General features: G+C 45.4%; 1 protein-coding gene and 1 pseudogene across 1 annotated transcript; one reads left to right on the top strand and one right to left on the bottom strand.

The window, feature by feature from the left end:
• Positions 1 to 1,029: 1,029 nt before the first annotated feature.
• Positions 1,030 to 4,123, bottom strand: LOC135551743 (c-Myc-binding protein-like). Its single transcript, XM_064982948.1, has 5 exons — positions 3,803 to 4,123; positions 3,396 to 3,468; positions 2,294 to 2,342; positions 1,485 to 1,614; positions 1,030 to 1,278 (listed from the first exon to the last, which is right to left on the bottom strand). Exons 1-5 carry the CDS (start codon positions 3,815 to 3,817, stop codon positions 1,234 to 1,236), a joined length of 312 nt encoding a protein of 103 aa, XP_064839020.1. The 5' UTR covers positions 3,818 to 4,123; the 3' UTR covers positions 1,030 to 1,233.
• Positions 4,124 to 18,331: 14,208 nt separating this feature from the next.
• LOC135551744 (four and a half LIM domains protein 3-like) overlaps positions 18,332 to 22,348 on the top strand; it is a 35,137-nt pseudogene continuing 31,120 nt past the window's right edge.

Below are 22,348 nucleotides of genomic sequence, written 5' to 3'. Positions count from 1 at the left end.
ACACATTGTTGACAGGTCTGTTTTAGTTTGAAGGACTTTCATTGCATTGCGTGCATTTAAATGCAAGGCTTACAGCAATGAACCAAGAGCAATGGAAAGCAGAATCAGAAAATCTATATCCTTTAGGCTGTAATTCGCAATTACGTAACACAAAACTAATCAATGATATTCATTGGAAATAATGTGTTAACAAGGAAAAAGTTTCAAAGCATGATTTCCTCAATATTGTATTTAAGGTATTGTACTTTTAAAAAGCACAATAACCAAGTGAATTTGACTTTACAATTTAAATTGGTGGCTGGAGTTCACTAGCTACCGATCTAATCAGAGGACATTTTCCCAGTGACATAATCTATTTGAGTATCAGCCCAATTGACAGTTTCTTTACTCATGATATAGGCTACTGGCCAACTTTATTTAAACCATCCAATGAACAACAAAGCAACAGCTTATTTCAGTTCAACTATAATTGAACTACTACAACAATGTAGTCTTTGGCCAAACCAGTTACATAATATTTTCAACTTGTTCTGTTTTTTTTTTTTTCAGGTCGGGATACTGCAGATGTCCTCCATCCTGAAAAAGCGTTGATATTGTGGCACAAAGCCCACTAATTATTTGACAAGATAAATTGTACATTTTGATTGGGAGGGAATGGGACTGATTTTGAACAAGCCTATTGCTTATGTGAAGCTGTACTTTGTTTTTTTTTACTAAACACTACATCATACATTGATTTGTATATTCACAATTGTATAATCATTTTACTTGATAAAATAAAGTACTAATATTCTTGAATTACTAATGAGATGATATTTTAAAATAATTCATTTACAGAGATATAAAATTATATAGCCAAACAGCAAGAGGCAAGAAAATTGGCTTTGAACGCTAAGCCCATACTGGACCAGAAGTAGTAGGCCTGTTGTCACGGTGACCCTGTGTGTGTGGCATTTAAATGAATAGGCAAGGATCAGTTGGGAATTCCATCTAGAGATACATCAACACAATAACGTTGCATGAAGAATATTTGCTGAAAATAGTATTTATTGACTTGAAATTGGAGAGAAACAGTTGACGCTTTAGATTGAACAAGTGCCTGTACACAGAAAATACTACTTAACAAAAATGTCCATCCTTGGGTATAGTGTCATTATACTACTAAGAAATAACAAAAAAAGTGCCTTTTTTCTCTCAAAACAGTGGACAAAAAGAACAATTCAACCAACTCCGCTACTCTGCTGCTCCATCCTCGGGTGCTGGTTCATACTGCAGAAGCTGTAAAACAAGGTAGAGAAAAGTCGGGTATTTGCAACTTACCGGGATTAGATATTTTTGGGGTATTTAGGAGTGGTTTCCCCGGATACAGATTAAGCCTAGTTCTGGGCAAAAAAAGCAAAACAAGATCAATGGAGAATCTAAACTTAATCTGGGTCCAGGAAACAAAGCCTTGAATTTAGGATTTTTTTTAAATTCTCTCTGACCCTGTTTCTGAGGTCTTTGTTTTCCTCCATGAGCAGATCCCACTTCTGCTGTAGCTCAGTTAGCTCCAGACGAAGGGCCTCCGTGTCTCCGGGCTCAGCACCAGCCACACCAAGGTGATGCTTTAGAAAGCTGGGGTTTAGGTGAAGGCTAGTCAAAACTCTTGTTGTTGATGACAGCTACCGTGAACAAGAAGTGATTGAGATGGGGAGATAGAGGAGAGCTGCTAGTGCATAGAATGGAAAGTGGTGTAAATCAGGGTTTGAACCCATATCACCAGAGCACCACCACTCTGGCCAGCCACTGTACACCATAAACTCTCTAAAAAAAAAAGGCCCAGTGCAGTCAAAAATTTGATTTTTCCTGTGTTTTATATATTTCCACACTATGAGGTTGGCATAATGCTGTGAAATGAGAATAATGATAATGCCCTTTTAGTCAAAGAGCTGTTTGAAAAGGCCACCTGAGATTTCAGCCCGTTTTGATGGGGGTGGAGTTTTGGCCTGCCTGGTGACATCACCTGGCGGTAAATGACTTAATAGAACAATAAGAAAAAGAGCCTTTAAAAGACATCACATGAACAACGACAATTTTAGACGAGGCTACTGTAAACGTACACAAAGTCTACACTTGATCGTTTTTGCACCAGGGGGGCACTATTCATTAGATTTCAGGCAAGGTACTCTCTGCCCAACGCTATGAGTGACTAGCTGAATCAGCAAGCAACATCTGCACCAACGGGATCAGTTGAGACGGTGGTCATGGTTGTCATCATATTGGAATATTATTCAAACCAAGACAAAAAGGATACTCCAAAGCGTTATTAGGTTTATCTGGCTCCTCGTACAGGGCGACCAACACTGCAAACAGTAATACAATTGTTATGGATATTGGTTGTGATATGTGAGTCAAAAGTTTTGTTATAGATCAGGGGTGTCAAACAGGTTTGGCCCTTGGGGCCGCATTCGTTCTTCAACAAGGTCCCATAGGGCCTCACTGAATACATGTTATACATCCTCAACGTGAAAAATAGCACACAAAAAAAGAAAGAGTAATCATCGATGTTTGTATTCGATGCTCCCCGACTGTCTAGTTTTCATTTCGGTGATTATAGCAAGCTGAACAAAGTCAAGAAACGGTATGAATTTAGGTGTATTAAAATGTATACACCGTTTCAATTTGTTTGTTTTTTGTGTATTTTTGTCCTGGGCGATAGGTAGCTTTGCGGTTAAAGGGAAAACCTTTTTAATGTCTACTTCATTGTCTTTTTTTTTTACTACAAAACATAGAATTACACCATTTTCACTTATGTTAATGTTGAGGTGGTGCTGGAGATTATGAATGAGAAATATAGGTTTTTCAATTACATCAACTAATTTGTAGACAATTAGTATTGCCTACTAATGATTGGTCCAAAAATCACCAGATACACACGATGTCATTATAAACACTTATCTACCATTTTCACATATGTTGATGTTGGGGTGGTGCTGGAGTACCTATGGCGGTGAACATTTTTGCAGTTTCCCTTTAAGAGCATTTCGGCCAGTAACCAAATGGCCACTGGTTCGAATCCCTGAGCCGACTAGGTGACAAATCTGGCGATGTGCCCTGGAGCAAGGCACTTAACCCTAATTGCTCCTGTAAATTGATCTGGATAAGATGTTATGCTAAATGACTAAAATGTAAATCTAAAATATTAAAGTGTATTGAGTTTTTTTGTAACTCAAATCACGTGCGGGCCATATTGGACACCTTTGACACCCCTGCTATAGACTATGCAAGTGGTTCGAATTTGGAATCAAAATGATGAACATTTAAATCACAAAATCAAAGTATACCGCATGAGAAACTTTATGCATATTAAAAGAAACTTTGCCAGTAATGTTCTTCAATTTCTGAAAGAAGCCTACCATTGGTGAGACTGTCAAGAACTCCAGCTTTTTCTAGATACCTTCGAAATTGTTCTCTCTTGGACTCGGAAGCCTGTGAAATCAAACAATGATGAGAAGACTAACAAAACATTTTTTTTGCATAGGCTATTTAAAGCTGTAGCTAGATAACTACTTCAGTTTATGAGTTTCCAGGCAGGTAAGCAGAATACAAATATGCCTGATTGACCATAAACTTTGAAAACAAATAGTTTAACTAACACAACCACACAGCTGATTCCAATAAAGGAGAGCTACCCTAGATACAAAGTAATCAATGAATGCAGTCAGTTCGCTAACTTAGTTTACAAAGTAACACATGAAAACATAGGACATGAAATAAATATCTTCAAACCACTCGTGTTTGAAGAACAGTTTCGTATACTTACTCTGTAATGGGCCATTATTGCGAACAGATATGTAGCGTTAGGATGATTAAAGGTTTGTAAACTAGCTAGCTAATCAACGCAACAGCCGACAAGACCCAGAGCCCGACTGCAAACAAAGCAATTTCTCCCACGGTGGTGCGGTTGCTACAACAACAACAAAACAATTATCTGAACTGTGAATTATGGGATAAAATATCAATGATTGATGATGTTCTAATATGAAGATGGACCTTTCTATACGCTGCCGGTTACTTCACTATTTGCTATTCAATAAATGAAACTGAAACTGAGCTACTTGTGTAAAAGGCAAAACCCCCTAGCTATATATTTGGCGCCATCTTATGGCCATGTAGTGAAACAGCGTTTGCATGGAGCACCAATGAGATTGAGGGAGCGGGGAAAATATAGTTCATGGCGGAAATGAGACGAAACAGGCAAATTGACGCTCGTCACAGCTACAAAGTTTTTTTTTTTAAGTCCTAAATCGAAACATTTATGAAAACCAAAATTTGCTTTTAGGTCTTAATTTAATTTTAGGCATAATGTTAATAGTGTGATTAGGGTTAGTGCTAAACAGCGCACTTGCACTTGATATACGATTTTAGGCAATGAATGAGAAAGTGAATTTGACATTTCCAAACGTTTAACTCAGTCTTATGCTGCTTTGCCATCTATTAACAGCAAGGTTTGCATTAAATAGGCTCAATATATATATATTTTTTATGATGCATTTGTCCATGTTCAATTCATTCGCACATAACGTATTAACAAAAGCAATCACAGCGAAAGTTGATACGTAGGCCCTTCATATATAAACTATGAGCAGCACTTTGTTAAATGTATCGAATCAGTTCATGTTTTTTTTTGCTCAAACTGCGAGCAACACTTGTCAAAGAAGTGGTAAATCGTACATTCAAAGGGTTTGTTGTGTTCCTAGTTCAGGTTAGTTATACAATGAGCCTGTGCATCGTTGCCGCCTAGTCATACAAACTATAATGTTTATGCATGGCCACGACTCAAATTGATAAACTCGCTAGTCAAGTCATCTACACTAAAAGGCTCTATCGTTAATCTGATGTCTGAAGTGGCCGCACAGCATTTACTGCAATGCAGACGTGAGGGCTGTCCTACTTCTTGCACTTAAGTTTAGCAGAGCTACGGTGATGGAAGTTGTCAAGGAAGTGTGTTTGTACAGGATTTACCGCCCCCACCTACCGTTAACCAATCATGTCAATGCGGAGCTATACGGTGCCCTCCACAGAATGTTAGAGGCCATGATATACAGAGCTTGATTTGGCCATTGCGTGTCTCTAGCAGATTCGCAATTGCGTCACACCCGCTACACGAAGCCTCCGAACACATTTTCGGATCAAGCATAAATGTGCTTTGTCTATAGTGCTCCACTATCCAGGTTGTATTCCACAAGATGTCGCCAATGTTGACATCTCCAGTAGCTCTTTCGTCAATTTCCAAATCTGGGATTTGCCTGGTCAGGTGGACTATGAGATGATCTTCAGGGGTACGGGGGCTTTGATCGTGTCATTGATGCTCAAGTGAGACTATTAGGACAGTTAGATGTTGCACTTCCCATGGCAAACATTGAGAAGGCTGTACAGCCTACAGTTTCAGATTTGTATGTCATTAAAAATAGGTGACTCTCCTCTGCTTAGAGGGGTTTGTCTTTGTTACTTGTTTGACCGGACCAGGGCCTGGTCAAATGTAGTTCACTATATAGGGCAGGAGTGGACAACTCCAGTCCCCAAGGGCCTGATTGGTGTCCCTCTGTTTCTCCATCCCTAACAAACACAGCTGAATTAATCACATTACATTCTAAACTGAAGATCATGACTGGGTGATTATTAGTCAGGTGTGTTGTCTGAGGCTGGGTTGAAAAACTGTGACACCAATCAGGACATCGAGGACTGGAATTGCCCACCCGATATAGGGAATAGGGCGCCATTCAGGACAACCATTATGATTATATGGTTTGTCAATCATCTGACAACCCATTGGGTTGATTCTGCTGGTTCTACCATTGTGAGATTATGCTTGCATTGCTTTGTTCTGCTTTTGAGTGCAAACGGAGTGAATCATATCTAATATGTTGTCAGATGCCATAAGGTTATAAATACCTTATTTTTTTAGTATATATATTTTTTTATTGTTGAGTAAATTAAGCATTTAAAGGGTTTGAATTACAAGGGAAATGTGAATGTCTCCCACAATATTTTTCTGAAATTGTGTGAAGCATTAAAGATATTTTTTTCATTTGAATATTGTCGTTCATCACTGAAACGTCACCGTTTTAAGCATCCAGCCTACCATTTCGGATCCTATGGTAAATGTATTGTCTTGATCGAAACAAAATTTCCTCAGTGGTTGGAACAACAAGCAACTTATCTAAATGGAAGAAATTAAGTTTGTTTTGGCTCGTCATGGTGTAAAATGTATGTCCCTCTCCTTGCCCCTACCTGGGCTCGAACCAGGGACCCTCTGCACACATCGTTACCTACCGCTCCACAAAAGCCACGGCCCCTGCAGAGCAAGGAGATCAACTACTTCAAGGTCTCAGAGCGAGTGACGTCACGGATTGAAACGCTATTAGCGTGCACCACCGCGAACTAGCAAGCCTTTTCACATCGGTTACAATGGCACTGTTGGTGTGTCACTGGGAGCAGTACTGTACATGACTATTGATCTACTAAGGAAAAGAAGCACAGAAAAACAGAGTATGATGAAATATAAAGTGTTAACGACAGTCCTGATGGATACAGCAATTTTTTCGGTAAACTTTCCAAATGTCGACAGCAAAAAAGTACGCTAGACAAGGCGGGATGTTTTTTTGGCGGTAAAATGAATGATGCGAGAAATTGGGGGTGGAAACGCCCATCGTGCACAAATAATAACCATCATATTGAAGTGAGTCACACGATAACGTCGTGTGGTCCTTCCACTACGACTCGAGAACACGTGCAGTTTATTAGGCTACAGATTAAATAAATTACAATGAACTTCACAGGGTGGTGAAATGCAAGATGATGAGCTTCATGCTACTTTCCAATAAATATCAAGGGTTTTATTCTGGGGACATGATGATCGATGCTTGGCTGCCGTTTGACAAATAAAAAATGATCTAGCTCTTTTGTCCATAATAATCTCCTGCAAGGCTATACCAGCGCTGTATCTGTGAGCTGTTGACTAGAGAGCAAATGCCAATCAATATCCGAGTGGGTACCGTTCGCTATATAACGCAACATTCTTTATGACAAAACCATCAGAAGAGTTGAAATAGAAATGGAAACCCATTTCACTTGTATTTTTTTTGCATATTTTATCATATTTGCATGAAAATCTGTCATTCATTCGATGGAAACCTAGATAAAAATTAAGTTTCCATCCACAGTTTTTATGCGAGTAAAGACATACCATATAAAAATGACAGCGATGACAGTGATGGAAGACAGTGATGGAAACAGGAAGTTAGATACAATTTTACAAATGCCAACAGATCATTTTTTTCAGTGAACATGGTGGGATCTTTTTGTTTCGGTAAGATTAATTATGCCAGTGGAAATGCCTTTATGCGCAAATATTGATATAATAATCATAATATTGAAGTAAATCTACCCCCACAGCCTGCCTGTACTGTATTGTAGCGACCCGCACAGACAGCTGTGTGTTATGTGTTAGGCTAGGAGGTGGTTGTGTTGTACTGACCAGGGTCCGACATGTCGGTGTTCGCAGGGTCCGACATGTCAATCAACCTGCTATCTGCCAATCACGGGAATGCCTGGAATGTTCTGATGCCGGGCATCCTGGTGGTTGGCGGAGTGGCGTGGAGGGGGGGTGGAGCATTGGAAGTTAAGACCAGGTTCAGCTTTTTGTTCTCTCTCTCTCTTACGTCTGGGCTTCCCAAGAGAAGGTCACGATTGGCTTGTGGGTTATCTGTTATCTTTTTGGCGTGTGCTACGGCCCAAACAGTAGCCTGTGTAAAGTTGGTTTAATAAACCGTCAATTCGCAAACTCAAGCCTCTGTCTGGACAATAGTTAATTTATGATCTAGTCAGGTCATTACATTGGTGTCAGAAGTAAAAACGTTAATACAAGTTAGCCAGCTAGCTAGCTGACTTATGTGGCTAGCTACCGTAGGTGAGAACGGGGATTGAAAATGCGTCGAGGGAATCCGAAAGTGAAGGTGGAGGTAGGGGACGATTATGGCCAAGGAGGTGCGTGTGAATGGACGTCGGGGGTTCTGTCTGGGGAGATCGCCAGGGCGTCGGAGCGCAGAGGCCGCTTGAGGGAGGACGTTAGAGCGATGGCGGCTGAAGCGGGCATGAGTGCTTCGTCGTCTGTATTTCGCGCGGATTCTGGTGGGCGGACCGAAGTGGCGACGTCGACGCGGCGTGACGAGGAATCTGGGGCTCAGGATGTAAACAAACATGGCGGCGCCCAGTTCCCGGCTGCGTCCGTATCTGTTAAGACCCGAAGTATTCCGGTAAGGCGGATTGGGAAGCTTTTCATGCTCAGTTTGAACTGTTAGCTCATTTTAGGGGTGGTCGGATGAAGAAAGGGCACTGCAGTTGGCTTTATGCCTCACGGATGAAGCTCTGGCCTGTTTGATATTGATTAGCCCCGAGGACAGGCATGATTATGGTGCTTTAGTGGGAGCACTGAGGAGGCGCTATGGACAGTGTGTACAGCCCAGGGCTACTGCGCTCCGAACTGAGTAATAGACGCAGACAGCCTGGAGAGCCTCTACGGGTGCTAGCTAATGACATTGAGAGCCTCTCTCGGCGGGCATATGCTCACATGCCCCCTCCGTGCAGAGCGAGCTAGCACGGGACCAGTTCATACAGGCGCTCTCTCCTACGGAGCTGCGCATACAGACCCAGCTGGCTCATCCTGAGTCATTGCAGACAGCCTTGGAGATGGCTTTGGAGAGGGAGCTGGTGTGGGCTGGGGCTTCAGCTGGGGCTTTGGTGGGGGTGCAGGGAGACACACCCTCTGTGCGAGCTGGGGGCAGAGCAGCCCGGAGCCGGAAAAGCCTGCTTGGGTGGCCGAAATGACAAAACTCATTCGGGCTGTGTCGCTACAGGCGGCACGAAACACAAGCCCTGGTCCCAGGGTCTGCTGGGGTTGTGGCCAGCCAGGCCATCTGCGCCGAGATTGCCCCATGTCCCCCAGAGCTCAGGGAAACGGCTCGGGGTCCGCATAGACCGGGTAGTGCGGACCCCTGGCTTTCTATCCCAACCACCATCATCTTCAGGAGGAGCCCACCGGCACAGACGGGGAAGCAAGGCTCCACTTCCCCCAGAAGCAGACGAGGGCAAGCGGATGGAGCCTGTTGTTGTGGTGGGCCGGACCTGTGTTGGGGACTTTTGTCATGTCCCTGTCACTGTGGAGGGGGTGCCCTGCTCCGCCCTGGTGGACACTGGGTCCACAGTAACCCTGGTGAGGCCAGATATTGTGCCAGGTTGGACTCAGTGCGAGCCTACAACTGTGCAGCTCCGCACAGTCACAGGTGAGCTGGCACCCATGAAAGGGAAGGGAATAATGACTCTGACAGTAGGGGGCAGGACTGTGCGTCATCCTGTGTGGGTGGCGGCTGTGCAGGACCCTTGTATCCTGGGGTTGGACTTTCTTAGGAGCACAGGCTGCCAGTTAGACCTAAATAGGGGCACACTGAGCTTCCAGGGAGGGACGGAAGTCACCATGGCTCCCACAAATGTCACATTCACTCAACCCAACAAACCCTTTACTCCAACAGTTAAAGCAGCAGAGACTCATGGCTGCGCCCCCTCCCCCACAGCTGTGTGTGACTTTTCCCCAGTCCCCCTGTCACCTACGGCGGTGTGTTACATTCCTCCAGCTACCTCCATGACACAGCCCTCTGTGAGCCCGGGCCGCAACCCCCAGCCCAGCTACCCCAGATGACACTGTCAGGAGGCGGTCTTGAGACAAGGCTGTGTTGGAGATGCAGCGGGCAGACTTCATTGAGCCCTCAGACAGCCCCTGGGCGGCGCCAGTCGTCATGGTTCCGAAGAAGGGGGCAAGCTGAGGTTCTGTGTGGACTACAGGCGGCTGAATGAGGTAACCAGGAAGGACTCATACCCCATACCACGTATCGATGAGTCGCTGGACCTGGTTAGGGGGTCCTCCTGGTTCTCCTCACTAGACCTCCGCAGTGGCTACTGGCAGGTGCCCCTCTCCCCAGAGGCCAGAGCCAAAACTGCGTTCTCCACTAACAGAGGACACTGGCAGTTCAAGGTCCTGTGCTTTGGCCTGTGCAACGCTCCAGCTACTTTTGAGCGTTTGATGGACAGTGTGCTGGATGGCATCCCCGACAGCAGTGTCTGGTATACCTCGATGACATCCTGGCCCATGGCAGCTCCTTCCAGTCAGCCCTGGGGGCGCTACGGCGTGTGCTGGAGAGGGTGGCTGCCGCAGGTCTGAAGCTCCACCCCGAGAAGTGCCACTTCATGAGGAGAGAGGTGTCCTTCTTGGGCCACCGAGTGGGGAAGGAGGGGATCAGCACCATGGAGGACAAGGTAGGGGCTGTCAGAGACTGGCCCACCCCCACCGACCAGCGTCAGCTGAAGAGCTTCCTGGGCCTGGCCTCGTACTACAGGAGGTTTGTACGGGGCTTCTCAAGCGTTGCTGCTCCACTGAACCGCCTGCTGCCGAAGGACAAGGCTTTCACTTGGACAGTGGAGTGTGAGGAGGCGTTCAACACCCTCAAACGTGCACTGATCGAGGCCCCGTGCTCGCCCCCTGACCTCACCTTGCCCTTTATCCTGGACACAGACGCGAGCAATGTGGGCATGGGTGGGGTGCTGGCCCAGGTGGGGCCAGAGGGGAGAGAGTGGTGGCGTACTTCAGCAAAACATTTGACAAACATGAGCGCCGCTACTGTGTCACCCGGCGGGAGCTCTTGGCTGTTGTGGCTTCCGTCAAACACTTCAAGTACTACCTGGGTGGTCTGCCCTTTACTGTAAGGACTGACCACTCTGCTCTCCAGTGGCTCATGTCTTTCAGAGAGCCAGAGGGGCAGGTGGCACGCTGGTTGGAGGAGCTTCAGCCGTATGACTTCACGGTGGTGCACAGGGCAGGGGCACGCCACTCCAACGCCGACGCCATGTCCCGTCGGCCCTGTACTGCAGACGGCTGCCGCCACTGTGAACGGAGAGAGGTACGGGAGAGAGAGCTGCGGGCAGAGGAGGGTGTCTGTGCCACAGTGTGTCGGGCGAGCGGGCCGGTCTGCTGCGAGCTGCAGACTGTCGACGTGGCTGAATGGCGGCAGCAGCAGGGACGGGACACAGACCTACAGCCAGTGCTACAGTGGGTAGAGGCGCAGGTGAGGCCACCATGGGAAGAGGTGACAGTGCTCTCACTCGCGACCAAAGGGTTGTGGTCGAAGTTTGAGAGACTGCGGCTGGCTGATGGCGTGCTACAGCGGGCATGGAAGGAGTCAGCTATGGGAGAGGAGAGGTGGCAGGTGGTGGTCCCAAAATCATTGCGGGAGGCTGTGCTCCAGAGTACTCATGGGGGGGTGGGGACTGGACACTTTGGGGTCACAAAAACACTGCGCCGTCTCCGTCAGGGCTTCTACTGGGGGCAGCACAAGAGGGATGTGGAGGACTTTTGCACAGCGAGAAAGGGCCCCCCAGGCCGCTCTCATGCTCAGCTCCAACAGTTCCCAGTGGGGGCTCCCATGGAGAGGGTGGGAGTGGATGTAGTTGGGCCGTTCCCCACCACAGACAGTGGAAACCGCTGGGTGCTCACGGCCATGGACTATTTCACAAAATGGCCCGAGGCCTATGCTCTGCCTGACCAGGAGGCAGAGACCATCGTCGACGCCCTGACAGCGGGGATGTTCAGCAGGTTTGGAGCTGCAGAGTCCATCCACAGCGACCAAGGCAGAAACTTTGAGTCCCGTGTGTTCGCCACCATGTGTGAGAGGCTGGGTATGCACAAGACCCGCACTACTCCTCTCCATCCTCAAAGTGATGGCCTTGTGGAGCGCTTCAACAAAACGCTTGGACAGCAGCTGGCCATTGTCTTTTCCAAACACCAGCGGGACTGGGACAAGCACCTGCCTATGGTCCTCATGGCATGCCGCTCCGCTGTCCAAGACTCCACCTCCTGCACGCCTGCCCTCCTCATGCTGGGGAGAGAGATCCGCACCCCTGCGGAGATGGCGTTTGGTCGGCCCCTGGATAGCCCTCATGTTCCTCCGGGGCCGGAGTATGCCCGGAGACTCCAGGACCGCCTGGAGACAGCCCACACCTTCGCCAGGGAGCAGCTGGTGAATGCAGGTGTGAGGCAGAAAAGGAACTATGACGTGCACACCCGGGGAAGGCACTTTGTGGCTGGGGAGCTGGTCTGGGTCTACAGCCCCCTAAGGAAAAAAGGCAGATGCCCCAAGTTGGACAGTCACTGGGTGGGACCCTGCAGTGTCCTGGAGAGGGTAGGGGAGGTTGTGTACCGGGTGCAGCTTCCTCCCAGGGGGAGAAAGGTGGCACTGCACCGGGACAGGTTAGCCCCATACAGAGGGGCCTCTTTTCCCCAAACCCCAGGAACCCCCACAATTCCCTTCTCTGGCAATGACATTCTCCAGGCACCCACCCTCAGGTGCCGCAGACAAGGCTCCAGACAGCCCACTCCCCCTGTCTCCCCCCCTGTGTCACCGCGTGGTTCCCCAGAGCCACGGACTGTATTACCCGTTCCCGCTTCCTTATCCCCCATGCCTTCATCCCCTGATTCCCAGAGGGGCACTCTGCGACCATCACGGACACGCAGGCAAAGGAGACCTCCGGGTCGCTTCAGAGACTTTGTTTGTTCCCTCGGGGACGAGGGACTTTGTGGTGGGGGGGCTGTGTAGCGACCCGCACAGACAGCTGTGTGTTATGTGTTAGGCTAGGAGGTGGTTGTGTTGTACTGACCAGTACCCGGTGTTCGCGGGGTCCGACATGTCAATCAACCTGCTATCTGCCAATCACGGGAATGCCTGGAATGTTCTGATGCCGGGCATCCTGGTGGTTGGCGGAGTGGCGTGGAGGGGGGGTGGAGCATTGGAAGTTAAGACCAGGTTCAGCTTTTTGTTCTCTCTCTCTTACGTCTGGGCTTCCCAAGAGAAGGTCACGATTGGCTTGTGGGTTATCTGTTATCTTTTTGGCGTGTGCTACGGCCCAAACAGTAGCCTGTGTAAAGTTGGTTTAATAAACCGTCAATTCGCAAACTCAAGCCTCAAACCTGTCTGGACAATAGTTCATTTATGATCTAGTCAGGTCATTACAGTATCTTGGCTAGAGAACACGTGCCAAGACCAAAGTGGGCACATTTGCTTTTTAACACAACAGTTTTTGTGACAAAACTATTAATAGAGTTGAAAATGCAATGGAAACAAATGGAACTTTAGATTATTATTCCGAATGTGAAAACTTAAGTGAAAAGGTACATTTTGTGTGCACTATGTCATCACTCACAGATGGTTATCTACAGCAAGTCAATTTGGTGGGAACACACCACTGGTGGGAAAATGTCAATATTTTCTTAATGCAGATTTTAGAATATTCACATGAAAATCTGTCACCAATCAGATGGAAACCGAGCTAGTGTTACTCTACCAGTGACTTTGTCTCAACATTGGTGACCTTACTCTATGTACAGTTGAAGTCGGAAGTTTACATACACCTTAGCCAAATACATTTAAACTCAGTTTTTCACAATTCCTGACATTTAATCTTAGTAAAAATTCCCTGTCAGTTAGGTCAGTTAGGATCACCACTTTATTTTAAGAATGTGAAATGTCAGAATAATAGTAGAGAGTGATTTATTTCAGCTTTTATTTCTTTCATCACATTCCCAGTGGGTCAGAAGATTACATACACTCAATTAGTATTTGGTAGCATTGCCTTTAAATTGTTTAACTTGGGTCAAACATTTCGGGTAGCCTTCCACAAGCTTCCCACAATAAGTTGGGTGAATTTTGGCCCATTCCTCCTGACAGAGCTGGTGTAACTGAGTCAAGTTTGTTGGCCTCCTTGCTCACACACTCTTTTTCAGTTCTGCCCACACATTTTCAATGGGATTGAGGTCAGGGCTTTGTGATGGCCACTCCAATACCTTGACTTTGTTGTCCTTAAGCCATTTTACTACAAATTTGGAAGTATGCTTGGGGTCATTTTCCATTTGGAAGACCCATTTGCAACCAAGCTTTAACTTCCTGACTGATGTCTTGAGATGTTGCTTCAATATATCCACGTAATATTCTTTCCTCATGATGCCATGTATTTTGTGAAGTGCACCAGTCCCTCCTGCAGCAAAGCACCCCCACAACATGATGCTGCCACCCCCTGTACTTCACAGGTACACCTCCAATTGACTCAAATTATGTCAATTTGGCTTGCAAGCCTCCCCCTTTTTCCTCCAAACATGGTCATTATGGCCAAACAGATTTAATTTTGTTTCATCAGACCAGAGGACATTTCTCCAAAAAGTCCCCATGTGCAGTTGCAAACCATATAGTCTGGCTTTTTTATGGCAGTTTTGGAGCAGTGGCTCCTTCCTTGCTGAGCGGCCTTTCAGGTTATGTCGCTATAGGACTCGTTTTACTGTGGCTATGGCAAAGCACCCCCACAACATGATGCTGCCACCCGTGTGCTTCACAAAACAAAACAGGTGTACCCAATTAAACCCAAGCAAATGGAAAGGGAATCGATGGCAGCTAATAGGCCGGCGACGACGACCGCCGAGCCCCGCCCCAACAGGAAGAGGCACCATCCTCGGCGAGATTCGTGACATTCATGCACAAATTAGATGTCCTAACCGACTTTCCAAAACTATAGTTTTTTTTAAAGACATTTGTGGAGTGGTTTAAAAACTAGTTTTAATGACTCCAACCTAAGTGTATGTAAACTTCCGACTTCAACTGTATATGTATGTGTAACCGATGTGAAGTGGCTAGCTAGTTAGCGGTGGTACACGCTAATAGCGTTTCAATCGGTGACGTCACTCGCCCTGAGACCTTGAAGTAGTGGTTCCCCTTGCTCTACAAGGGCTGCGGTTTTTGTGGAGCGATGGGTAACGATGCTTCGTGGGTGACTGTTGTCTTTGTGTGCAGAGGGTCCCTGGTTCAAGCTCGGGTATGGGCGAGGGGACAGACAAAAGTTATACTGTTACATATGGGATTCCCGAGTGGCGCAGCAGTCTAAGGTACTGCATCTCAGTGCTTGAGGCGTCACTACAGACACCCTGGTTCAAATCCAGGCTGTATCACAACCGGCTGTGATTGGAAGTCCAATAGGGTGGGGTGTAGGCCGTCATTGTAAATAAGAATGTGTTCTTAACTGTCTTGTCTGGTTAAATATTAGATTTTAAAAAGATTACGTTTAAGATGTTCAAAATGAATGAGCCATGCGTTGTTGTCCCTCAGGTAGATCTTCTGATGTTGGGAATGATTAGGTCAGGTGGTTGATATCAACCATAGAGGATGTTTCATTATTCCATTGCATAATGTGACCCACCCCCCCCCCCCCCCATTATTAAAATAATTGAAGCATTATAGAACCCCCCTGAGGCATATCCACAAGCTTTTTAACAGTACAGGGTAAACTATCAAGATAACTAGGTTGAAATATGTATGTGACACAAAGCCTTGTTAATACTCCACATGTGCTCATACATTTTGTCATGACTAATGAGTAGTGGCAGGATGGAGCCACAACTTATTGAACGGGGGGGGGGGGGGTGTAAGAGTCTCCAGCTTAGAGATTTTTGCAGTTCGTTTCAGTCATTGGCTGCAGAGAACTGGAAGGAGAGGAGGCCAGCCAAAGGAAAAATTGGCTTTGGGGGTGACCAGTGAAGCTATACCTGCTGGAGCGCGTGCTACGGGTGGGTGCTGCTATGGTGACCAGTTAGCTGAGATAAGGCGGGGCTTTAACTAGCTGAGACTTGTAGATGACCTGGAGCCAGTGGGTTTGACGACAAGTATGAATCGAGGGCCAGCCAACGAGATCATACAGGTCGCAGTGGTGGGTAGTATATGGGGCTTTGGTGACAAAACAGATGGCACTATGATGGACTGCATCCAAATTGTTGAGTAGAGTGTTGGAGGCTATTTTGTAAATGACATTGGCAAAAGTTTTTTTGCCTACTGTCTGTAAGATGTTTGTGTCTTAACGACCGTTCCACGGTGATATCTTGCTTGCTAGAGTTTTTCAGGGACCAGCAGTTTCTTGTGACCGCAGAGAATGTAATCTGGTGAGTAAATCGGTAAGGAACCCTAAATTGAGTCTGAATGAATGACAACACAAAGTTTTCACCTTTATTTAACCAGGTAAGCTTGTCGAGAACAAGTTCTCATTTGCGACTGCGACCTGGCCAAGATAAAGCATAGCAGTTCGACACATACAACAACATAGAGTAAAACATGGAATGAAAAAAACATAGTCAATAATACAGTAGAAAAAAAGAAAAAACAAAGTCTATATAAAGTGAGTGCAAATTAGGTCAAATAAGGGAGTTAAGGCAATAAATAGGCCATGGAATCGTAGATGTGCAACAGATGGATGTGCAAGTAGAGATACTGTGGTGCAAAAGGAGCAAAATAAATCAATACAGTATGGGGATGAGGTAGATAGATGGGCTGTATACAGATGGGCTATGAACAGGTACAGTGATCTGTGAGCTGCTCTGACAGCTGGTCTTAAAGCTAGTGAGGGAGATGGGAATCTCCAGCTTCAGTGATTTTTGCAGTTAGTTCCAGTCAGTGGCAGCAGAGAACTGGAAGGAAAGTTGACCAAAGGAGGAATTGGCTTTGGGGGTTACCAGTGAGATATTCCTGCTGGAGTGTGTGCTACGAGTGGGTGCTGCTATGGTGACCAGCGAGCTGAGATAGGGTGGGACTTTACCTAGCAGAGACTTGTAGATAACCTGTAGCCAGTGGGTTTGGCGACGAGTATGAAGTGAGGGCCAGCCAACGAGAGCGTAAAGGTCGCAGTGGTGAGTAGTGTATGGGGCTTTGGTGGCAAAACGGATGGCACTGTGATAGACTACATCCAGTTTGCTGAGTAGAGTGTTGGAGGCTATTTTATAGATGACATCACCGAAGTCAAGGATCGGTAGGATGGTCAGTTTTACGAGGGTATGTTTGGCAGCATGAGTGAAGGAAGCTTTGTTGCAAAATAGGAAGCCGATTCTAGATTTCATTTTTGATTGGAGATGCTTAATGTGAGTCTGGAAGGAGAGTTTACAGTCTAGCCAGACACCTAGGTATTTGTAGTTATCCATGTATTCTAAGTCAGAGCTGTCCAGAGTAGTGATGCTGGACGGGCGAGCAGGTGCGGGCAATGATCGGTTGAAAAGCATACATTTAGTTTTATTTGCGTTTAAGAGCAGTTGGAGGCCACGGAAGGAGAGTTGTATGGCATTGAAGCTCGTCTGGAGGTCAGTTAACACAGTGTCCAAAGAAGGAAGTATACAGAATGGTGTTGTCTGTGTAGAGGTGGATCAGAGAATCACCAGCAAGAGCGACATCATAGAAAGTAAAGCCTTATGGTAGTTCACTGCTTCAGTTTTTACCCAATCAGCTTCATATCAATCAATATTAGTGCGACATACAGCCTGGTCCCAGATCTGTTTGTGCTCTTGGCAACTCCATTGGTCATGGTCAAGCAAAACATGGCATGTCAATTGGGAGTTGACACGATAGTAAAGACTGGCACTCATTCACTCAGGCTAACATAAAGCAGGGACGAAGACATGAGTGGTCTGTGATCCAGAAGTAGCCTATACAGGAGCCTATGGAGTTCTGTTCGTGTTTGACTTTTTCACATTCAAGTCAAAAGCAGCTTCTACAGTGACAACATTGACATGTTGGCTAAAGAAACACGTTTCAAGTTAACGAAAAGCTCAGTAAAGTTTTGTTTGTCTGTGCCATTTGCATTTACTTATGGAAGCCCGTTGACCGCCACCCCCCAAACAATCTAACTTTTGGGGTAAGACTGTTGCTCATGAGGCATTTCCAAGTTACATTCTTCAAGAATCAATCTGTATCTCATAATAATGACTTACTGTTTCATAATGATGACTTACTGTCTCATAATGATGATTTACTGTGTCATAATGATGACTTACTGTTTCATAATGATGACTTACTGTCTCATAATGATGATTTACTGTCTCATAATGATGACTTACTGTCTCATAATAATGACTTACTGTCTCATAATGATGACTTACTGTCTCATAATGATGACTTACTGTCTCAATAATGACTTACTGTCTCATAATGATGACTTACTGTCTCATAATGATGACTTACTGTCTCAATAATGACTTACTGTCTCATAATAATGACTTACTGTCTCATAATGATGACTTACTGTCTCATAGTGATGAGTTTCCTGTTACCTATGCTTCAGCAGTAGAGCGAGGAGGGACATTTTTGGGGCGGGATTTTACGGCTTTGATTGATGCTGCTGCGCACGGGGAGGTAGCAGGCTCATTATGCCTTTCATAGTAGTTGAAGTAGAGGGTGCGCAACTTCTTCGGAGGAGTGTGATCTTGACTGGCCATCATTTGGAGTCAATTCAGCTGCGGAGAACAACTGCAAGCCACAGATTGGTGACTGAAACCAAGGGACTACATTTCGCAAAGTTCCCTGACACGCAAAGAGCTGGTGGTAAGATATTTGACATTTGTGAACGTGTTAATAACGAATAATAACACACTTATAGGACTCGATATTATCAGTATTCGATTTAAAACGTGAATTGCCTTATTTTGTTTTAATTTTACTAGACTAAATGTCAACTTTCAGGCATAGAAAGCACCTAGATAATGCAGTGTCAGTCATGCGAATCGATTCACTGTTCATCCGTTGATATTTATCAGATAACATATTTGGTATATGTTAACTACTTTCATAAATTGGGAAAGGTAACCTGTGTGTTTTTATCAAGATAACAGATATTCGCGTGGCTTTTTGTAGGTCAAGAAATCTGGACACACAAAGATAGCCTATCTATCACAGCTGTAACGAGACACCTGTCTGACTGTGAGTCAGTAACTAAGGAGGAAAAAGACTCCTGAGCTCCGTTGTCAAGTGGAAGCGGAATTTAGGTTGAAAATCTGTATCATTTACAAACGAAAAATGTCCCCACCGTTGACCCCGCAGAGAGTAGTGTTGGTGTGATACCAAACCAGTGATATGAATGCGGGTTGAAAACGAAGCAGATGCAGCGCTCTTTAAGGAGAAACATTTTATTGGGTGTTCTTTTACACAAGACACAGGCAGAACACGTGACTTATTTCTCTCATAGCCTCTCTCTCTCTCTTTTTCTCTGTCTCTCTCTTTCTCTATCTCTCTCCTCTCTCTCTCTCTCTCTCTCCCCCTCTCTCTCTCTCTATTTAGTCGTCATGCTCTCTCAATTCAATTCGAAGAGCTTTATTGGCATGGGAAACCTATTTCACTTGCCAAAGCAAGTGGAATAGATAATAAACAAAAGTGAAATAAGCAATAGAAAATTAACAGTAAACATTACACTCACAAAGTTAAAAAATAATAAAGACATTTCAAGTGTCACATTATGTCTATATACGGTGTTGTAACGATGTGCAAATAGTTCAAGTACAAAAGAGAAAATAAATATGGATTGTATTTACAAGTGTTAGTTATTCACTGGTTGCCCTTTTCTTGTGGCAACAGGTCACAAACCTCTCTCTCTCCATTTATTTTTTCTCTCTCAGCCAACAAATGGTTAAATGTCCTCTTTATCTCTCTTTAAACTTTATTTCCTGTATAGACAGTGTCCTGACTAGTATAGGTGTCACGACTTACGCTGAAGTCGGCTCCTCTCCTTGATCAGACGGCGTTCGGCGTCACCGGTCTTCTAGCCATCACCGATCCACTTTTCATTGTTCCATTTGTTTTGTCTTGTTTCCCCGCACACCTGGTGTACATTCCCTAATCACACTACATATATATTCCCTCTGCCCCCCCCCCCCCCCATGTCTTTGTGTGGAATTGTTTTGTTACGTTTTTTGTGTGACGCGCCAGGCTGGTTTTTACCCGGGTACCGTGTTTAACCCCAAGTATGTTTAATTGTTAAACATTTTCATCATTGTGACTGGTGTTGCGCTTTTTATTTTGCCATTTGGCTGGAGGTTTGTTTGACACAGTTGCGTCCGTCTGTTGTTGCTTCTGCCAAATGAAGTGTCTGCCTGATCACAACTCTCTGCTCTCCTGCACCTGACTTCTATACCAGTAGATCACAACTCTCTGCTCTCCTGCACCTGACTTCTATACCAGTAGATCACAACTCTCTGCTCTCCTGCACCTGACTTGTATACCAGTAGCGCACAACTCTCTGCTCTCCTGCACCTGACTTCTACACCAGTAGCGCACAACCTGACAATAGGGGAGTCCTTGTCCTGTTGCACATATTCCTAGGGCTCTAAACTGGATAGATTGTAGGACAGAGATCATCAACTTGATTCGATCCACAGGCCACCAGTTGGGGAACCCTAATTTACTGGATCGTTCAAACTAAGAGCTTGATTGACCGTGTCCTGACTAGTATAGGGGAGTCATTGTCTAATAGGAAGAATACAATAGCTTTTGTTTTCTACTGTTTTACTTTTGTGTGATTTGCCGGCCTTATCAGCATCACCGTTAAAGCAGTTCTGTATAGGATGCCTATGTATCCATCTTACCTAACCAATATCCTCGCCTTCATTCGATCCACTTTGGTCCAACTGTACATATATTGGTTTGATAATTTAAACAGTTGTCTTTTTGTGAGGATTCTTTCCCTGTGAGTAACCAGCAGAAAGGTGGCGGCAGACAGAAAGAACTCACTCATTATTTGTAGGAAAAAGAGGAATTTGCCATTTTTAGAACAGAGGGGTGATGGTAGAAAATGCATTTTGTTAGCTTTTTTGAATCCTAACATTGCAGCCACATGATTCTGCCCCATTCTGACCACAGTGGCGCTCCCCTGACATTCTTCTCATTGGGGAAGGTTGGTTTTGTGTACAATCATTGAAGCTGTGCCAGACGGTTGGCAGGACTTCGAGAGATGGAGTCTTTCCCAGAAACTGCCTGAGAGGGTACCCTCTTAGAAAAATGTCTGACCCCATAGGAGAACTCTTTTTAGTTCCAGGGAGAACCCTTTTGTGTTCCAGGTAGAACCCTTTTGTGTTCCAGGTAGAACCCTTTTTAGTTCTAGGGAGAACCCTTTTGTGTTCCAGGTAGAACCCTTTTTAGTTCTAGGGAGAACCCTTTTGTGTTCCAGGTAGAACCCTTTTTAGTTCTAGGGAGAACCCTTTTGTGTTCCAGGTAGAACCCTTTTTTCCCCCTGGAACCAATAATGGTTCTTCAAATGGTTCTCCTATGGGTACACCCAAAGAACCCTTTTAGGTTCTAGATAGCACCTTTTTTTTCTAAGAGTGTTTACATCTCAAATGGCACTCTATTCCCCATATAGTGCACTACTTTTGACAGAAGCCCTATGGGGAAGTAGTGCACTATATAAGGAATAGGGTGCCAATTGGGATAAAGGTTGATACTGGCTCAGGCCATGAGCAGGGGCCATTGACCGACAGGTTGTGAATCATTCACTATCATTATACTGTCACTTCTGTTTCCATTTCCTCCTTGCCTGGCTAGTTATATAGTGTCAACTCCTTGCCTGGCTAGTTATATAGTGTCAACTCCTTGCCTGGCTAGTTATATAGTGTCAACTCCTTGCCTGGCTAGTTATATAGTGTCAACTCCTTGCCTGGCTAGTTATATAGTGTCAACTCCTTGCCTGGCTAGTTATATAGTGTCAACTCCTTGCCTGGCTAGTTATATAGTGTCAACTCCTTGCCTGGCTAGTTATATAGTGTCAACTCCTTGCCTGGCTAGTTATATAGTGTCAACTCATTGCCTGGCTAGTTATATAGTGTCAACTCCTTGCCTGGCTAGTTATATAGTGTCAACTCCTTGCCTGGCTAGTTATATAGTGTCAACTCCTTGCCTGGCTAGTTATATAGTGTCAACTCCTTGCCTGGCTAGTTATATAGTGTCAACTCCTTGCCTGGCTAGTTATATAGTGTCAACTCCTTGCCTGGCTAGTTATATCGTGTCAACTCCTTGCCTGGCTAGTTATATAGTGTCAACTCCTTGCCTGGCTAGTTATATAGTGTCAACTCCTTGCCTGGCTAGTTATATAGTGTCAACTCCTTGCCTGGCTAGTTATATAGTGTCAACTCCTTGCCTGGCTAGTTATATAGTGTCAACTCCTTGCCTGGCTAGTTATATAGTGTCAACTCCTTGCCTGGCTAGTTATATAGTGTCAACTCCTTGCCTGGCTAGTGGTGTAGATGAGGCTGGGTCTAGTCATGTTATGGATGGTGGTGTAGATGAGGCTGGGTCTAGTCAGGGTAGAGATGGTGGTGTAGATGAGGCTGGGTCTAGTCAGGTTATAGATGGTGGTGTAGATGAGGCTGGGTCTAGTCATGTTATGGATGGTGGTGTAGATGAGGCTGGGTCTAGTCAGG

Source organism: Oncorhynchus masou, chromosome 13, assembly GCF_036934945.1.
Source record: "Oncorhynchus masou masou isolate Uvic2021 chromosome 13, UVic_Omas_1.1, whole genome shotgun sequence".
NCBI lineage: Eukaryota > Metazoa > Chordata > Actinopteri > Salmoniformes > Salmonidae > Oncorhynchus > Oncorhynchus masou.
Note: the sequence above shows the minus strand (reverse complement) of the source record. Positions and strands in the feature narration are given on the sequence as shown.

Excerpts from the sequence above, each read along its gene's own strand:
- LOC135551743 (XM_064982948.1), bottom strand. Across the intron at positions 2,343-3,395 it reads TCTTGACAGTCTCACCAATG|TGTTGGTCGCCCTGTACGAG; the intron begins GTAGGCTTCTTT and ends TACTGTTTGCAG. Across the intron at positions 1,279-1,484 it reads ACAAAGACCTCAGAAACAGG|CTTCTGCAGTATGAACCAGC; the intron begins GTCAGAGAGAAT and ends CTTGTTTTACAG.